At 40.6% G+C, this 16,322-nt stretch overlaps 1 protein-coding gene across 1 annotated transcript in view; it reads right to left on the minus strand.

Moving 5' to 3' along the window:
* Positions 1-16,322, minus strand: part of LOC109900200 (cadherin-12) — a 197,619-nt gene that overhangs the window by 103,060 nt on the left and 78,237 nt on the right. The window contains exon 2 of the mRNA XM_020495904.2: positions 11,421-11,848. Coding sequence (XP_020351493.1) covers positions 11,421-11,666 — 246 coding nt within the window. The 5' untranslated portion in view covers positions 11,667-11,848. The remainder of the gene's footprint in view (positions 1-11,420; positions 11,849-16,322) is intronic.

Here is a 16,322-nt window from a genome sequence, read left to right on the forward strand (position 1 = left end):
AATGGTTTGAAGTCATATGAGATTCTCAGCAGGGCAAGATAACACAAAACCTATTCATCATACTTAATTTGGAGTGAACATGTACAAGAGTCCTTCCTCAACCTAACCCATGGAGCATACTCACAAAATGCAATCATCTCTATCTCAGCAGGAGACTAACCACAAGTCCCTTTAAAGAGATGATTTAGCACAACAAACTCCTAATCATTGCCCAAGGATCTGCTTTTTTCTCCACAGCTTGTTTATGCCCTTCGTCTAGCTACTTATACTAACAGACAAGGGGGTGAGAGGCAGACAGGAGACCTGGGTTGTGTCCAAAATGGCACCCTATTCAATATTTAGTGCACTACATTTGACCAAAGGACCGTTGGCCCTAGTCAAAAGTAGCACACTATATAAGGAATAGGGTGCCGTTTGGGACGCAGTCCTGGTCAACAGATCTCACTCTACTGAATTATTCACTGTCTAATAACTCTGCTACTTTAATCTCTTCTACTAATGAGGAAAATCTAATGATAGCCCTTATGATTCCCAGCCTAATAATAGTGTATGTTTTCTGTAGTTGCCATAGTCTCTATGGCCTGGAAATCATCTAGGCCAGGGATGGACAACTTTGATAGGGGTGGGGCCACAACTCATCATGAGGGGCCACAGTTGTTCGTGAGTCTGCGTACCAACATCTATTTCCTGCAATTCTGCACATTTTGTCATGGGGCGTAGAGAAAATGTTGCAGTTTTAAAGCTAATTCTACACATTTTGCCAAAGTTAGCCATTTTGAATATGATATCTGAGTGAGACTAAAGAACAAAATCAATGGGGGCCCGTTTAGGAAACTGGCCACTAGACAAAAAAATGTTTTGCTTACATGGGCGAATTGACTTTCAGTGACATAACAAGAAAAATGGCTTATGCACAACCAAATGTCAAAATTGCACCTTGTGCAGTGTACTATTCAAACTCGCAACAGTACATTGATCTGAGGGCCTTCAAAAGGAGGGCCGCCAGAAGCTCATCCCTGATTTAGGCCTATCACTGAAAATATGCCCCACATTTATGTCCTCTGCATTCGTACAAACAATAACAAACAGACATAAGATGTAAGCTATATCATGTTGGTTGTTGGTAAACTCTATGTACTGTACTTTATGTAATGCATGTAATTCAAGTCTTGATGTATTATAGACATTCATTCTACACAACATTACAGCCCACTCTAGTCAATTACTGCATTGAAAACAAAACTGTAAAACAATAAAACCCTACGGCCACAATATGTATACCAAGACTGTGCTTGATCTAAATCCCTGCATTAAATGCTGTCTGACACCCAGCCCATCCATTGTCCATTGTCCAGGTACCCTATGATCCATTAGGTCTCATCCTGTGACACTGTATTTTGGTCGCAACAGCTTTTCTCTCTTTAAGATTGTCTTAAGCGAAGTCCAGGGACTTGATCTCCAAATGCCTTTCATATGGCAGATAATCAGTCAATTATTTTCTGAAGCTGTGCAGCGGCCTGGGATTAAGTGATTTAGGAGTGCAGCAGACAGACAGCACCCTGGATATTTTTGGTCTGGGAGACTTCCACAAAGAATGCTGCACACCAGGGCTGATTGAAGTGGCACCTGGACAGATAAGCTAGTATAACTATTATCCTGCCTAAACTAGGGGTGCCAAATTACAGCTTCAGCCGTATAATCCCTTTGAGTTTAGTTAAGGATGTCTTAACCCAAAGCAAGGATAAAAAACTAAAACATTTTGTCTTAGGGGAAAAGACAGCCTGGCGGATGTGATGCAAAAAGTGGTGGTGAGGTGATGTGTTAGTGGCTTGCAGTGCAGTTCAGACTTATTTCAAATCAGTATTATAAGGCTATAAGGTGCATGTCCTCTGTCTTTTTTTTGCTGTAAGCATGATCCCTCGTAGCAATGATGTTCTGTCAGCTTTAGAAATGCCCCCATTTAAATTAATTCCTGCTGGGACATTGATCTACTCACCACACGAATGCTGCTTGTGGCTGCTATGGAAATGTACATCTGACATATCCTAAGACACTCATGCATGGATATGTTTCAATAACACAACCCATTATGATATCAAACTGGTGAGACATAGTCCGTACGAGTGACATTAACTAAACGAGTGTCAATTGGCAATAGCAGGCTGATTTCAAGGGATGGAGAACTTTGACAGAGCTGAAGAGATGGATAGCTGCTGTCTTATGGGCTCTTGACCAATTCCAATATTACTTTTTTTTCAAGCTGATCTAAAAAAAAAGATGCACATAATATTTCTGCCATCATTTTCTATGACCAAAAGCAGATTATGGACATCAGAACACTACTGCTCATCCCAGACCAGGCCCTAATCCCCGGGACTCGAAAGAGGAAGAGACAGCACAAGAGAGGCAAACGAGACTCCCTGATGAGACTACATTGACAAGTAAATAAATCACCTCTACACTCAGTTCTATTAACGAACGTACAATCAGTAGAGAACAAACTGAAGAACTGTAATATCCTATGTTTCTCGGAGTTGTGACTGAACAAGGACCTGGATAATATGAATCTAGCAGGTTTTTTCTATGCATTGTTAAGAATGAAACAGCAGCTTTGCGTTAAGGGGGAGGTGTTTGTGTCTTTGTTAACAACAGCTGGTCAAATAAATTCATATTTATTGGTCACATACACATGGTTAGCAGATGTTAATGCGAGTGTAGCGAAATGCTTGTGCTTCTAGTTGAGACTATGAAGTAATATATAACAAGCAATCTAACAATCACAACTACCTTATACACAGAAATACACAAATGTAAAGGGATCAATAGAATATGTACATGTAAATATATGGATGAGCGAAGGCATGCGGCATAGGCAAGATGCAGTAGATGGTATAGAATACAGTATAGACATATGAGATGAGTAATGTAGGATATGTAGACATTATAAAAGTGGCGTTATTTAAAGTGACTACTGATACCTTCATTAAGTCCATTTATTTAAGTGGCCAGAGATTTGAGTCTGTATGTTGGCAGCAGTCTCTTTATGTTAGTGATGGCTGTTTAACATGGTCTTGAGATAGAAGCTGTTTTTCAGTCTCTCGGTCCCGGCTATGATGCACCTGTACTGACCTCGCCTTCTGGATGATAGCGGGGCGAACAGGCAGTGGCTCAGGTGGTTGTTGTCCTTGATGATCTTTTTGGCCTTCTTGTGACATCGGGTGCTGTAGGTGTCCTGGAGGGCAGGTAGTTTGCCCTCTGGAGATCCTTGCGGTTGAGGGCAGTGCAATTGCCGATGTGGATGGGGGGTGCTTCTTCTGCTGTTTCCTGTAGTCCACGATCATCTCCTTTGTTTTGTTGACGTTGAGTGAGAGGTTATTTTCCTGACACCACACTCCAAGGGCCCTCACCTCCTCCCTGTAGACCGTCTCGTTGTTGTTGGTAATCAGGCCTACCACTGCAGTGTCATCTGCAAACTTGAGCATGGCCACGCAGTCATGGGTGAACAGGGAGTACAGGAGAGGGCTGAGAAAGCACCCTTGTGGGACCCCAGTGTGGAGGATTAGCGGGGTGGAGATGTTGTTTCCTATGTTCACCACCTGGGGACGGACCGTCAGAAAGTCCAGGACCCAGTTACACAGGGCAGGGTTGAGACCCAGGGTCACGAGCTTAATGACGAGTTTGGAGGGTACTATGGTGCTAAATGCTGAGCTCAATTCAATGAAGAGCATTCTTACATAGGTATTCCTCTTGTGAAGGTGGGACAGGGCAGTGTGCAGCGTGATGGCGATTGCATCATCAGTGGACCTTTTGGGGTTGGGGCGGTAAGCAAATTGGAGTGGATTTAGGTTATCAGGTAGGGTGGAAGTGATGTGATCCTTGACTAGTCACTCAAAGCACTTCATGATGACAGAAATGAGTACAATGGGGCGATAGTCATTTAGTTCAGTTATCTTAGCTTTCTTGGGAACATGGAACAGTTGTGGCCATCTTGAAGCATGTGAGGACAACATACTGGGATAGGGATTGGTTGAATATATCTGTAAACACACCAGCCACCTGGTCTGAGAATGCTGCTGGGGATGCCATCTGGGCAGGCAGCTTTGCGAGGGTTAACACATTTAAATGTTTTACTCACGTTGGCCACGGAGAAGGATAGCCCACTGGCTTTGGTAGCGGGCCGTGTCAGTGGCACTGTATTGTCCTCAAAGCGAGCAAAGAAGTTGTTTAATTTGTCTGGGAGTAAGACATCGATGTCAGCAACGGGGCTGGTCTTCTTTTTTTAATCCATGATTGACTGTAGACCCTGCCACATACGTCTCGTGTTTGAGCCGTTGAATTGCAACTCTTACTTTGTCTCTATACCGATGCTTTGCTTGTGTGATTGCCTTGCGGAGGGAATAGTTGCACTGTTTGTATTCGGTCGGTTTCTGGCCGCCTTGCCGTGAGCAGTGGTTTGCGCTTTCAGTTTTGCATGAATGCTGCCATCAATCCAAGGTTTCTGGTTAAGGAAGGTTTTAATAGTCACAGCGGGTACGACATCTCTGATGGACTTGCTAATAAACTCGCTCACCGAGTCAGTGTACACATCAATGTTGTTGTCTGAGGCTATCCGGAACATATCCCAGTCCATGTGATCGAAGAAATCTTAAAGCGTGGAATCCAATTGGTCCAACCAGCGTTGTATTGACCTGAGCATGGGCGTTTCCTGTTTTAGTTTCTGTCTATAGGCTGGGAGCAACAAAATGGATTCATGGTCAGAATTTTTGAAGGCCGGGCGCTGGAGGGCATTGTATGCATCACGGAAGTTTGAGTAGCAATGATCCAATTCTGCCAGCTTGTGTTGCACATTCTATATGCTGATATAATTTAGGGAGTATTGATCTTAGGTTAGCTTTGTTAAAATCCCCCAGCCTCAGGATGTATGGTTTCCAGTTTACATAGAGTCCAGTGAAGTTATTTCAGGGCCGACGAGGTATCTGCTTTGGGGGGATATACATGGCTGTGACAAGTGAATTCTCTTGGAAGACAATGACAATTATATATATTTTTCTTTACCTTTATTTAGTTAGAAGCAAGTCAGTTAAGAACAAATTCTTATTTTACTGTACCGACTCTGACAAGGTATCCCGAGTGATCCATGTTTCCGTGAAACAGAGAATGTTGCAATCTCTGATGTCTCTCTGGAAGGCAACTGATCTAATTTCGTCCACCTTCTTATCTAGAGATTGGACATTGGTGAGTAATATGCTAGGAAGGGGTGGATGGTGTGCTCGCCCTCTGAGTCTGACTAGTAGGCTGCTATTTCAGCCTCTCCTTCGGCGGCCGCGTTGTTTTGGGTCAGCCTTTGGGATAAGATCACATGTCTGAATAAATGATCCACTTCAGGAAAGACGTATTCCTGGTCGTAATGATGGTAAGTTGACATCGCTTTTATATCCAATAGTTCTTCCCGGCTGTATGTCAATAACACTTGAGATTTTCTGGCCTAACAATGTAAGAAATAGTACATAAAAAAAACAAATAACCATCATGCTGGTGCACAATCTCTAATGTTAACCTCTCTCGGGTAGGGGGCAGTGTTTAGAATTTTGGATGAATGAGGTGCCCAATGTAAACTGCCTGTTACTCAGGCCCAGAAGCTAGGATATGCATATGCATGGTAGTATTGGATAGAAAACACTCTAAAGTTTCCTAAACTGTTAGAATAATGTATGTAAGTATAACAGAACTGATATGGCAGGTGAAAACCTGAGGAAAATACATCTAGGAAGTGGGATATTTTTGATGTGGGTACTTTTCTATTGAATGCCTATACAGTTTCTAAATGGTTATGTCTTTGAGCCAGTGGATCACTGAACAAAACAGAGTTTTTGGGACATAAAGAGGGACTTTATCGAACAAAACAACGGGGACTCTTGTAACGGGGACTCTTGTGACTGCAACCATATGAAGATCATCAAAGGTAAGTGATTAATTTTAGCGCTATTTCTGACTTTTGTAATTCCTTTACTTGGTTGTAAAATGTTTGTGTGCTTTTGTAAGCGTGGTGCTGTCCTCAGATAATTGCATGGTATGCTTACGCTGTAAAGCCTTTTTTAAATCTGCGGCTGGATTAACAAGAACTACATCTTTAAGCCAATGTATTACACTTGTATTTTTATGATGTTTATGTTTAATTGGACTATTTCTGTATTTTGAATTTGGCACTTTGCAATTTCACAGGATGGGACACTACCGTCCCACCTGCCCAAGTTTTAAGGTAGTCTCAAAGTTTTGCTCGCCTGAGTTGAAAAACCTCATGATTAACAGAAGACTAAGAGAGTTTATCTATATTTTTTTGTAGCTGTCTATTTAACACCACAAACCGATGCTGGCACTAAGACCACACTCAATGTGCTGTATAGGGCCATAAGCTAACAATAAAATGCACATCCAGAGGCGGTGCTCCTGGTAGCCAGTGATTTTAATGCAGGGAAACTGAAATCTGTCCTACTTCATTTTTACCAGCACGTCACCTGTGCAAATGGTGGCAAAAAACTCACCTTTACTCAACACACAGAAACACATAAAGCTCTCCCTTGCCCTCCATTTGACAAATTTGACCATAAATCTATCCTCCTGCTTACAAGCAAAAACTCGAACTTGAGCCAGTGACGCTTTCAATACAGAAGTGGTCCAATTAAGGGAATGCTACATGACAGGACTGTTTGACTAGCACAGACTAGAATATGTTACGGGATCCCTCTGATAACATTAAGGAGTTTACCAAAGCCATGAATTACAGGTAATATCTCCATTGAGCTAAAGGCTAAAGCTGCCACTTTCAGGGAGTGGGACACTAATCTGGACACTTATTAGAAATCCCACTACTACCTCCGATGAGCCATCAAACAGTCAAAACATCAATACAGGATTAAGATCGAATCCTACTATGCTGGCTCTGATGCTCGTTGGATGTTGCAACACCATAGCACCCTCCAAGCTCATCACTAGCTCAAGACCCTGGGACTGAACACCTCCCTCCCAGCGCAACTGGCTCCTGTACATGCTGACGGTATTTGGTATTTTATTAGGATCCCCGTTAGCTGTTTGATTCTTGAATTTGTTCTGGATTTGGGGATTGAGAAAAGACCCCTGGTGGCATGTCTGGTTGGGTAAGTGTGTGTGTCAGAGCTGTGTGTAAGTTGACGATGCAAAGAAATTGGGATTTTCAATACATTAATGTTTCAGGCTGACACAGGTGGTGAGGGTAGGCAACCACACATCCACCACGCTGACCCTTTACATGCTGACCATCAACACTTACACTACCGTTCAAAAGTTTGAGGTCACTTGGAAATATCCTTATTTCCGAAAGAAAAACACATTTTTTGTCCACTAAAATAACATCAAATTGATCATAAATACAGTGTAGACATTGTTAATGTTGTAAATGATAATTGTAGCTGGAAACGGCAGATACTTTATGGAATATCTACATAGGCGTACAGAGGCCCATTATGAGCAACCATCACTTCTATGTTCCAATGGCACGTTGTGTTGGCTAATCCAAGTTTATAATTTTAAAAGGCTAATTGATCATTAGAAACCCTTTTGCAATTATGTTTGCACAGCTGAAAACAGTTGTTCTCATTAAAGAAGCAATAAAACTGACCTTCTTTAGACTACTTGAGTATCTGGAGCAAGAATTGACTTTCTTCTGAAACTCGTCAGTCTATTCTTGCTCTGAGAAATGAAGTCTATTCCATGTGAGAAATTGCCAAGAAACTGAAGATCTCGTACAACGCTGTTTTACTACTCCCTTCACAGAACAGCGCAAACTGTCTTTAACCAGAAAAGAAAGAAGATTGGGAGGCCCTGGTGCACAACTGAGCAAGAGGACATGAACATTAACAATACATCACTCTATTTCTGATCTATTTGATGTTATTTTGATGGACAATTTTTTCTTTCTTTCAAAAACAAGGACATTTCTAAGTGACACCAACATTTTGAATGACTGCAAGGTCACGCATGACTCCAACATGACAATACAATGGTGGTTGGCCTTGATGATGATGAGAGCTTATAGGGAGGAGGTCAGTCATCTTGCAGTTTGGTGCCGGATCAACAACCTCTCCCTCGACGTCAACAAGACAAAGGAGCTGATCATGGACTAGAGGAAATGGAGAGCCAAGCAATAATCTGACACGGAGCTCAATTTAAAAACACCACAGCCGCAAAGATAGCGTCAACATAAACAAGAAATTACATGATAAATATTCCCTTACCTTTGATGATCTTACATCAGAAATCACTCCAGGAATATCAGGTCCACAATAAATGTTTGTTTTGTTCGAAAATGTCTGTTATTTATGTCCAAATATCTTCTTTTGTTAGAGCGTTTGGTGTACATATCCAAACGCTAATTCTGTTCATCATTATATCAGACAAAAACTTCAACAAGTACAGAATCAATCATTAGGATGTTTTTCACATATAGCTTCAATAAAGTTCCAACCAGAGTATTCCTTCTAGTCTTCGTTAGCCATAGAATGCAAGTGGGTACCATGAGGAAAAAGCTCAATGACAAAATGGCTGCTTGAAGGACAGCTGATATATTCTGCTCTCATTCACTCCCACAACAACATAGAAGCCTCATTATAATTTCTATTGATGGTTGACAACTAGTGAAACCCCTAGGCAGTGCAACATCATTCATATCTCAAGGGGATATCATTGGGGACTCTGGTGAATACATACAAAGCCCAGATATCTCACTTCCTGTTTTGATTTCTCCTCAGGATTTTGCTTGTCATATGAGTTCTGTTATACTCACAGACATCATTCAAACAGTTTGAGAAACTTTAGAGTGTTTTCTATCCTACACTAATATTATACTTGTAATAGCAACTGAGACTGAGGAGTAGGCCGTTTACATTGGGAACCTTATTCATCCAAGCTACTCAATACTGCCCCCCAGCCATAAAAAGATAACAGAACTCATATGGCAGGCAAACACCTGAGAAGAAATCCAAATGGGAAGTGAGAAATCGATTTTCAAAACAGTGCCTATTGAAATCCCAGTGAGTTATGAATGAGGATGCACTTCCTAGGGCTTCCAGTAGATGTCACCGTCTTCAGAAACTGGTTTGAGGATTCTACTATAAAGGAGGGGCTCATAATAGCTCTTTGAGTAAGTGGTCTGGCAGAGAGACTCGGTCCCATGACATGCACTCCCGACAGACATTGCTCTCGTTCCAATGCTTTTCCTCAGACAATGAAATTCTCCGGTTGAAACCTTATTGATGATTTATGTTAAAAACATCCTAAAGATTGATTGCATACATCATTTGACTTGTTTCTACGGACTGTAACGGAACTTTCTTGTGTTTTTGTATGGAGGAAGTGCTCGCGCCTCATGGAGATGGATTACTGGGCTGAACACGCTAACAACAAGTGGCTAAATGATGGGCTAAATGATGGGCTTTATGGAACTTTATGGAGCAAAGCAGTCATTTATTGTCGAACTGGGATTCATGGGAGTGCCTTCTGATGAAGATCATCAAAGGTAAGTGAATATTTAGTGTTTTTTCTAGCTTCTGTTGATGCCAAAATGGCAGATATTCCTCTGGCTGTTTTGGGTTCTGAGCGCTGTTCTCAGATTATGCTTGTTCCATAAAGTTTTTTTGAAAGAGGTTGCAGAGGATAAGTCGATCTTTAATTCTGTGAATAACACTTGCATCTTTTATTAATGTTTATTATGAGTATTTCAGCAAAATCACCGGATGTTTTGGAATCAAAACATTACTGCACGTAAGGCGCCAATGTAAACTGAGATTTTTAGATATAAATATGCACATTATCGAACAAAACATACATGTATTATGTAACATGATGTCCTATGAGTGTCATGAGTGTCATCTGATGAAGATCATCAAAGGTTAGTGATTAATTTGATCTATATTTCTGCTTTTTAGCTGGGAAATGGCTGTGTGTTTTTGTGACTTGACTCTGACCTAACATAATCATATGTTGTGCTTTCGCTGTGAAGCATTTTTTAAATCATGATGGGTAGATTAACAAGATGTTTATCTTTCATTTGCTCTATTGGACTTGTTAATGTGTGAAAGTTACATATTTCAACAAAAAAAATGAATCTCGTGCGCTGCCTTTTCAGCGGAATGTTGTTGAGGTGTTCCGCTAGTGGAACCCCTGCATTAGAAAGCTTAAACCCTTCACAATAAAGATCTGTGAAGTTATTTGGATTTTTACGAATTATCTTTGAAAGACAGGGTCCTGAAAAAGGGACGTTTCTTTTTTTTCTGAGTTTATATACATTGCATTTCTTGTCTGAATGGGCGGTGGTTGGGGTGCTAATTATTCTGATTCCTGTGAGCGTAGTTTAGAAATGTATCCAAGTGTTCTCTATCATTGTTTCTCCCTCTCTTTATCTATCCCCACTCCCTTTCCATTTTGTAACAAGCCGTCATATCATGTCAGTCCACTAGAAACTTTTATCTCATGTAAGTGTGTATTCTCTGTTAATATGTGTTGATTCAAGAGGTCTGCAACATTCAGAATGAGACTGATTTGAGGGAATGATTAATAAGTGACTGTTATTGATGTCAAATAAATCTATATATCTTTAGAGTTTAATTTGGGAGATGGTAACTCATTAAACAACTTTTCCCGAGGTGCCCATAAATTCCTAATGAGTTATTTGTTACATGATTAATTTAAATGGGTAACAATTAAAACATAGTTAGTTGAGAAAATAAATAACAGTCATCACATTAATGCAAGTCACGTCATGACAGTACATACATTGCCTTTGGGAGGTATTCAGGCGCCTTGACTTTTTCAACATTTTGTTACGTTACAGCCTTATTCTAAAAGGGATTACATAAATACAAATCCTCAGCAATATACACACAATACCCCATAATGACAAAGCGAACACAGGTTTTTAGAATTTTCTGAAAATGTATTGATACAGTGGAGCAAAAAAGTATATACAGCCCTAAGAAGTCATACCACAGATTCTCAATTGGATTGAGGTCTGGGATTGAGGTCTGGGCTTTGACTTGGCCATTCCAAGGCATTTAAATGTTTCCCCTTAAACCAATCGAGAGTTGCTTTAGCAATATGCTTATTTTCATTGTCCTGCTGGAAGGTGAACCTCCATCCCAGTCTCAAATCTCTGGAAGACTGAAACAGGTTTCCCTCAAGAATTTCCCTGTATTTAGCGGCATCCATCATTCCTTCAATTCTGACCAGTTTCCCAGTCCTCCCTCTCTTTGCTTTCTCTTCTTCCTCCCTCTCATCCTATTTTTACTTCTCCCTCCATTTAACATTGGTTAAATTCCTCCTGAGCTGCTAGCTACATGATTTATGAAACACTTGCATGATATAAATAACACAATGTATAACATCCTTACCTTGCCCACATACTGTGGGTCTGACCCCATGTACTCCTCCAGCACAAAGAACTGGTTCCACACCCATCCCCTCTTGACTCTCTGAAACCCAGATGCCCCATTCCTCATCGAGCCCGCCAGGCTCCTTGGATTCTCCTTTCCCAGTCTGCTCCTGCTCAGTGGTGGACCTGGCGGGCGCACTAAAGACAGGGAACCTTTGTCGAAGACAAACCAAAGGAACAGCAGCAGGCAGTTCCTTGTAAGCATTGGCGGTCTGTGAGGTTGAGGTCTCCAAGGTAAAGTCCCACAGACGGAAAGCCAGATCAACAACTGTAAGAACCAGAGAGTTGAATCCGTGTTGGGGAGACTGGACTGGATGCAGCCAAGATGAGGAGCCTCTGGCCTGGTTAGTTTGCCTGTCACGCTCAACAATTAATGGAGCTCATCACCTGGAAGAGAGAAATCAGAAAGAAACGTTAACATCCTTTCTGTATCCTATATTTCAATGAGTCACCTGTTGGATAAATGGCAGTGGATCCCATTTACACAACACTGGACTCCATTTACACAAAACAAAGAAAACAATGCTTGAGTATAAAAGAGAGAAAGTCATTTTGAAATAGTAATTTCTGTATTTTTGGCACTGTCAAAATGTCACCTTGTGTATCACAGAGTACGGAAATAAATGAAATTCTGGATGATCTTATAATCATGTCATAACAATTCACATTCATATTCCCCAGAATACATCAAAATTAATATACAAAGGCAACCTTGTATTGCATCTCCAATGACATGCATGATGGATAGAGATGGATAGAGATAGTTATCAAATCAGTGTCTGGACTGCCCATACAAAACACTATGGTCCCAAATGATCCCTTCAAGCCCAGATCTCTTTCTTCCCTTCACCCACTCTCATGCTGCATATATAGTCCACTACTTTTGAACAGGGCCCATAGGGGTCTGATGAAAAGTAATGCATAATTTAGGGAACAGGGTGCCTTTTGGAACGCATGCCACACAGCTACGGTATATCTCCAGAGAACAGAGTTTTCTTCAGCTTTGACAACCAGCTGCCACAGAAGATTGTTCCCCTTGATGCAGACTGTAATTTGACAGCTTTCACCCCTTAGAATGAAAACCTCCGGAGATTAAGAACAAATAATCCAGCTCCTGTGCAATTGAATATTTAATATTGAGTTTGTCCTGATATGATCTAGATACTGTATGTCTGTATTTTACTGTTTCCAGTGTATTTTCATTTAAATGTCGTTTGAGCTATTGGTGATGGTTTAGAATTCCAAGTGTGGTGAAGTGCTTATCTGGTTGTAGGAGATTCAATTTGATCTTGCATGCCTGAATGTGTCTGAATTTCTACTTTATCCAGGATATTTTTTATATAACAAAGTGCCTAGCAGGAGTTTGCTTTTCAGCAAGCATCACTGTATACATGCTGCCTCCTGATATAGCCTCAAAAGCTCTTGATAATTGCCTGTTAAGAAACATGCCAAGGTACAACTGTATCATGTTTTCTGGTTTGCACGCACTACACTGTAGGCTATGTAGCAGGTGGCTAGTACCTCTGATGGAATAGAGAAACTATGCATTTTTTATCAAAGATATTCATGCTCTATCCATCAAAGCTCTAAACTTCAATTGAGACCAACCCTAAGGAATAAAGATTGACATAATTTATAAAACGAGTGTAACGTTCTTCGTCGTGCGAAAGCGAGGAGGACCAAAATGCAGCGTGATGATTATCCATTTTAATAGAATACTTTAACAACGAACAAAAACAATAAACCCACAAAATGAACGAAGACGAAATAGTCCTGTAACGTAAACACAAACACAGGAACAATCACCCACACTCCACAATACAAAACAGGCTACCTAAATATGGTTCCCAATCAGAGACAATGACTAACACCTGCCTCTGATTGAGAACCATATCAGGCCAAACACATCGAAACAGAAAAACTAGACATACAACATAGAATGCCCACTCATATCACACCCTGACCAAACAAAATATAGAAACAAACAACGCAAACTATGGTCAGAGTGTGACAACGAGAAGTAGATTTCACCTCTTTTTTTATAAAAGGGAGATCACAATTTAGTTGAGGAGGCCTCTTTTTGGTTTAGCAGAGTGCCACATGAAAACATCTTGATGAATAGATGCCATTACCTGTCCCACTGCATTCCCAATCGTTCCAATTACACAATGGAATACAATCTTGTATTGTGCATCCAAATGACACCCTATTCCCTACATAGTGCAGTGATTTGACCAGCGCCCTGTGGGCACCATCTTGGAAATAGGGTGCAGTTGTAACCTTCTTCCTAAAAAACACCAAACAACTTCTATACAGCTAAACCTTTTCGTAGCAGGTTAGGAGAACTTACGCAGCAGGTTAGGATAATTAACATAGCAGGTTAGGGACAGGGTTAGGAGCGAAAATGATCTCTTCGTCCCAAACAGGTCCGTCAGATTAGCTATTTGCTGTTCTGTGATCTGAACAGGATTTGTACAATTGAATTCGGGCTTATGTCACGACTTCCGCCAAAGTCGGTTCCTCTCCTTGCGTTCGGCGGTCGACATCACCGGTCTTCTAGCCATCGCCGATCCACTTTTCATTTTCCATTTGTTTTGTCTTGTTGTCCCGCACACCTGGTTTACATTCCCTCATTATTCAACGTGTATTTAACCCTCTGTTTCCCCCCATGTCTGTGCGTGGAATTGTTTGTTGTTACGTGTAGTTACGTGTCAGACTGGTTTGCGCCGGGTTATGTCAACCCGTATTTAGTTTATTGTTCGTAGTGCCGTGTGTCTGTTCGCCATAAGAAAGGGCTCCGTTTGCTACCCAATTCTGCTCTCCTGTGCCTGACTTCCCTGCAGCCAGTTACGCATATCCTACAGCTTAGTAAACCGTGGCATTTCAGACCAGTGTCAACCACAACAACAAAAAAACATATCAAACCAGTGTCAACAGAGAAAGCCAGTGTGTTCGTTTTTTTCTGTTTGTCTCCTTTTTCTCCAATTATCACAGTATTCACGTCAACTAATGCATGAAATACAGTCTAACCCTGCTTTTATATCATCCACACTAAGAGATGCTTTACAGTGTTGATCCATTCATGGGCTAGTAGTAGCATAGTATAATGTCATTGTGTTATCGACATTTTTGTACAATAGTCTATTGAAATAACCTTGAATAGCCAACCCATGTTTTCTTCTGAATTCAGATAGAATGTATCAATGACACCACTTCAACCACTCACAACTGCCAATGTCAAAATCTAGAGTACTGTATATATTCCTGTTTTAGCGCAGAACCCTTCACAGACAAACAGTACATTCCCGTTGAACTTGACACACTTCAGCATAAGTGCTCTACATTATCCAATTGAGTCCCCTCCAACAGCACCTGAATGCCTCAGGCAGTTAAGAATAGAAGACCATTTGGGCTAATTTAGGCCCAATCATTGATCCAGTTAAGCAATTAAAATATTGGATTCAACAAAACCCAGTAAAATACTATTGTCCTTTTAGGCTCCTTTCCAAATATATTAGAGATCGGCAAATCATTTTAACCAAACTTTTGCCATATATGAACTAATTTAGAGAATATGTTGAATGCCAATGCCAATGCTTTTGGTTTGAAAACTACCTGACAGACAGGATACAATGTGTATCTTCTGATCGTGTTAAGTAAGGTTTCATTGATATTACTAAAGGTGTCCCACAAGGGTGGGACAACTTTATCTTTGTAAACAATATTAGTTTGTCTGTAAGAATTTGTAACCTCCACTTGTATGCGGACGATACTGTTGTGAAGGCTCTTTCAGAACTACAATCTGGCTTTTTTGATTTACAGAAAGATTTTGTTGAACTGAAATTGGTACTTAATACAGGTAAAAATAAGTAAATGTTATTTTCCAAAAAAGCTGAAAATGTATCTGATGATTTATGCTTATGTACATTGGACAGTTGATCGTGTCCCTACTTATACATATCTGGGTATCTGGATTGACGAAAAGCAATTCTTCCAAAAGCCTAGTGAGATGGTAGTTAAGAAGTTGAGAATCAAAATGGACTTTCTTTATAGGAATAGGGCATGCTTTTAATTAACTAGCAGAAAACATATAATTCAGTTGACATTCGTTCGGCTTTAGACTATGGTGATATCATCTGTATTAATGCAGCCGCCACTGTATTGAAGCCATTGGGCGCAGTTTATCATAGCACACTATGCATTATTACGGGTGATAGGTTCAGTACACATCGATGAATTCTGTATCAGACCGTAGGCTGGCCCTCTCTTAAAGCTTGAAGTTAAATGCACCGTTCTCTTTCAGTTTATAAAGCCCTCTTGTGCAAACGTCCGCCATTACCTTACTTCATTGTTAATTAAATTACAGACATATGAGTCACCAGACCCGATCACAGGGATGTTTAACTCTGGAGATCCCCTCGGTCTCCACTGATTTAGGTAGATCTGCATTTAGTGTTTTTGCACCTTACTTGTGGAATGGTTGGAGGATGGAGGTTTTGGTATGGATAGGGCAGTTCAGACTGGTTGATTACTTTTTTTTTTACTGAGGAATGTGTTAGATTTTCATGATCGTGTTTTGTAATTTACTTTTCTTAAATTGATTGTAAATAGTGTTTGTTTTATTGAGTTGAAATTGTAAATATTGAGTTGGAATTGTAAATATTGTGAATTTATACGATTGTGTGCAGGGCTTGCTTGAAAGAGGCCTTAGTCTAAATGCAATTCCCTGTTTAAAAACATTTGAATAAAATGTCTCCTTAAGAATTAATACGCCAGAAGTAAGAGGAGTAAAAACTCTAGGGAATATACTACGAATTGTCCATCAACAGTGGAGACAACTTAGTTTAGGATGATTCAACAC

The sequence above is a fragment of the Oncorhynchus kisutch genome, linkage group LG11, assembly GCF_002021735.2.
Source record: "Oncorhynchus kisutch isolate 150728-3 linkage group LG11, Okis_V2, whole genome shotgun sequence".
In the NCBI taxonomy this organism is placed as follows: Eukaryota; Metazoa; Chordata; class Actinopteri; order Salmoniformes; family Salmonidae; genus Oncorhynchus; species Oncorhynchus kisutch.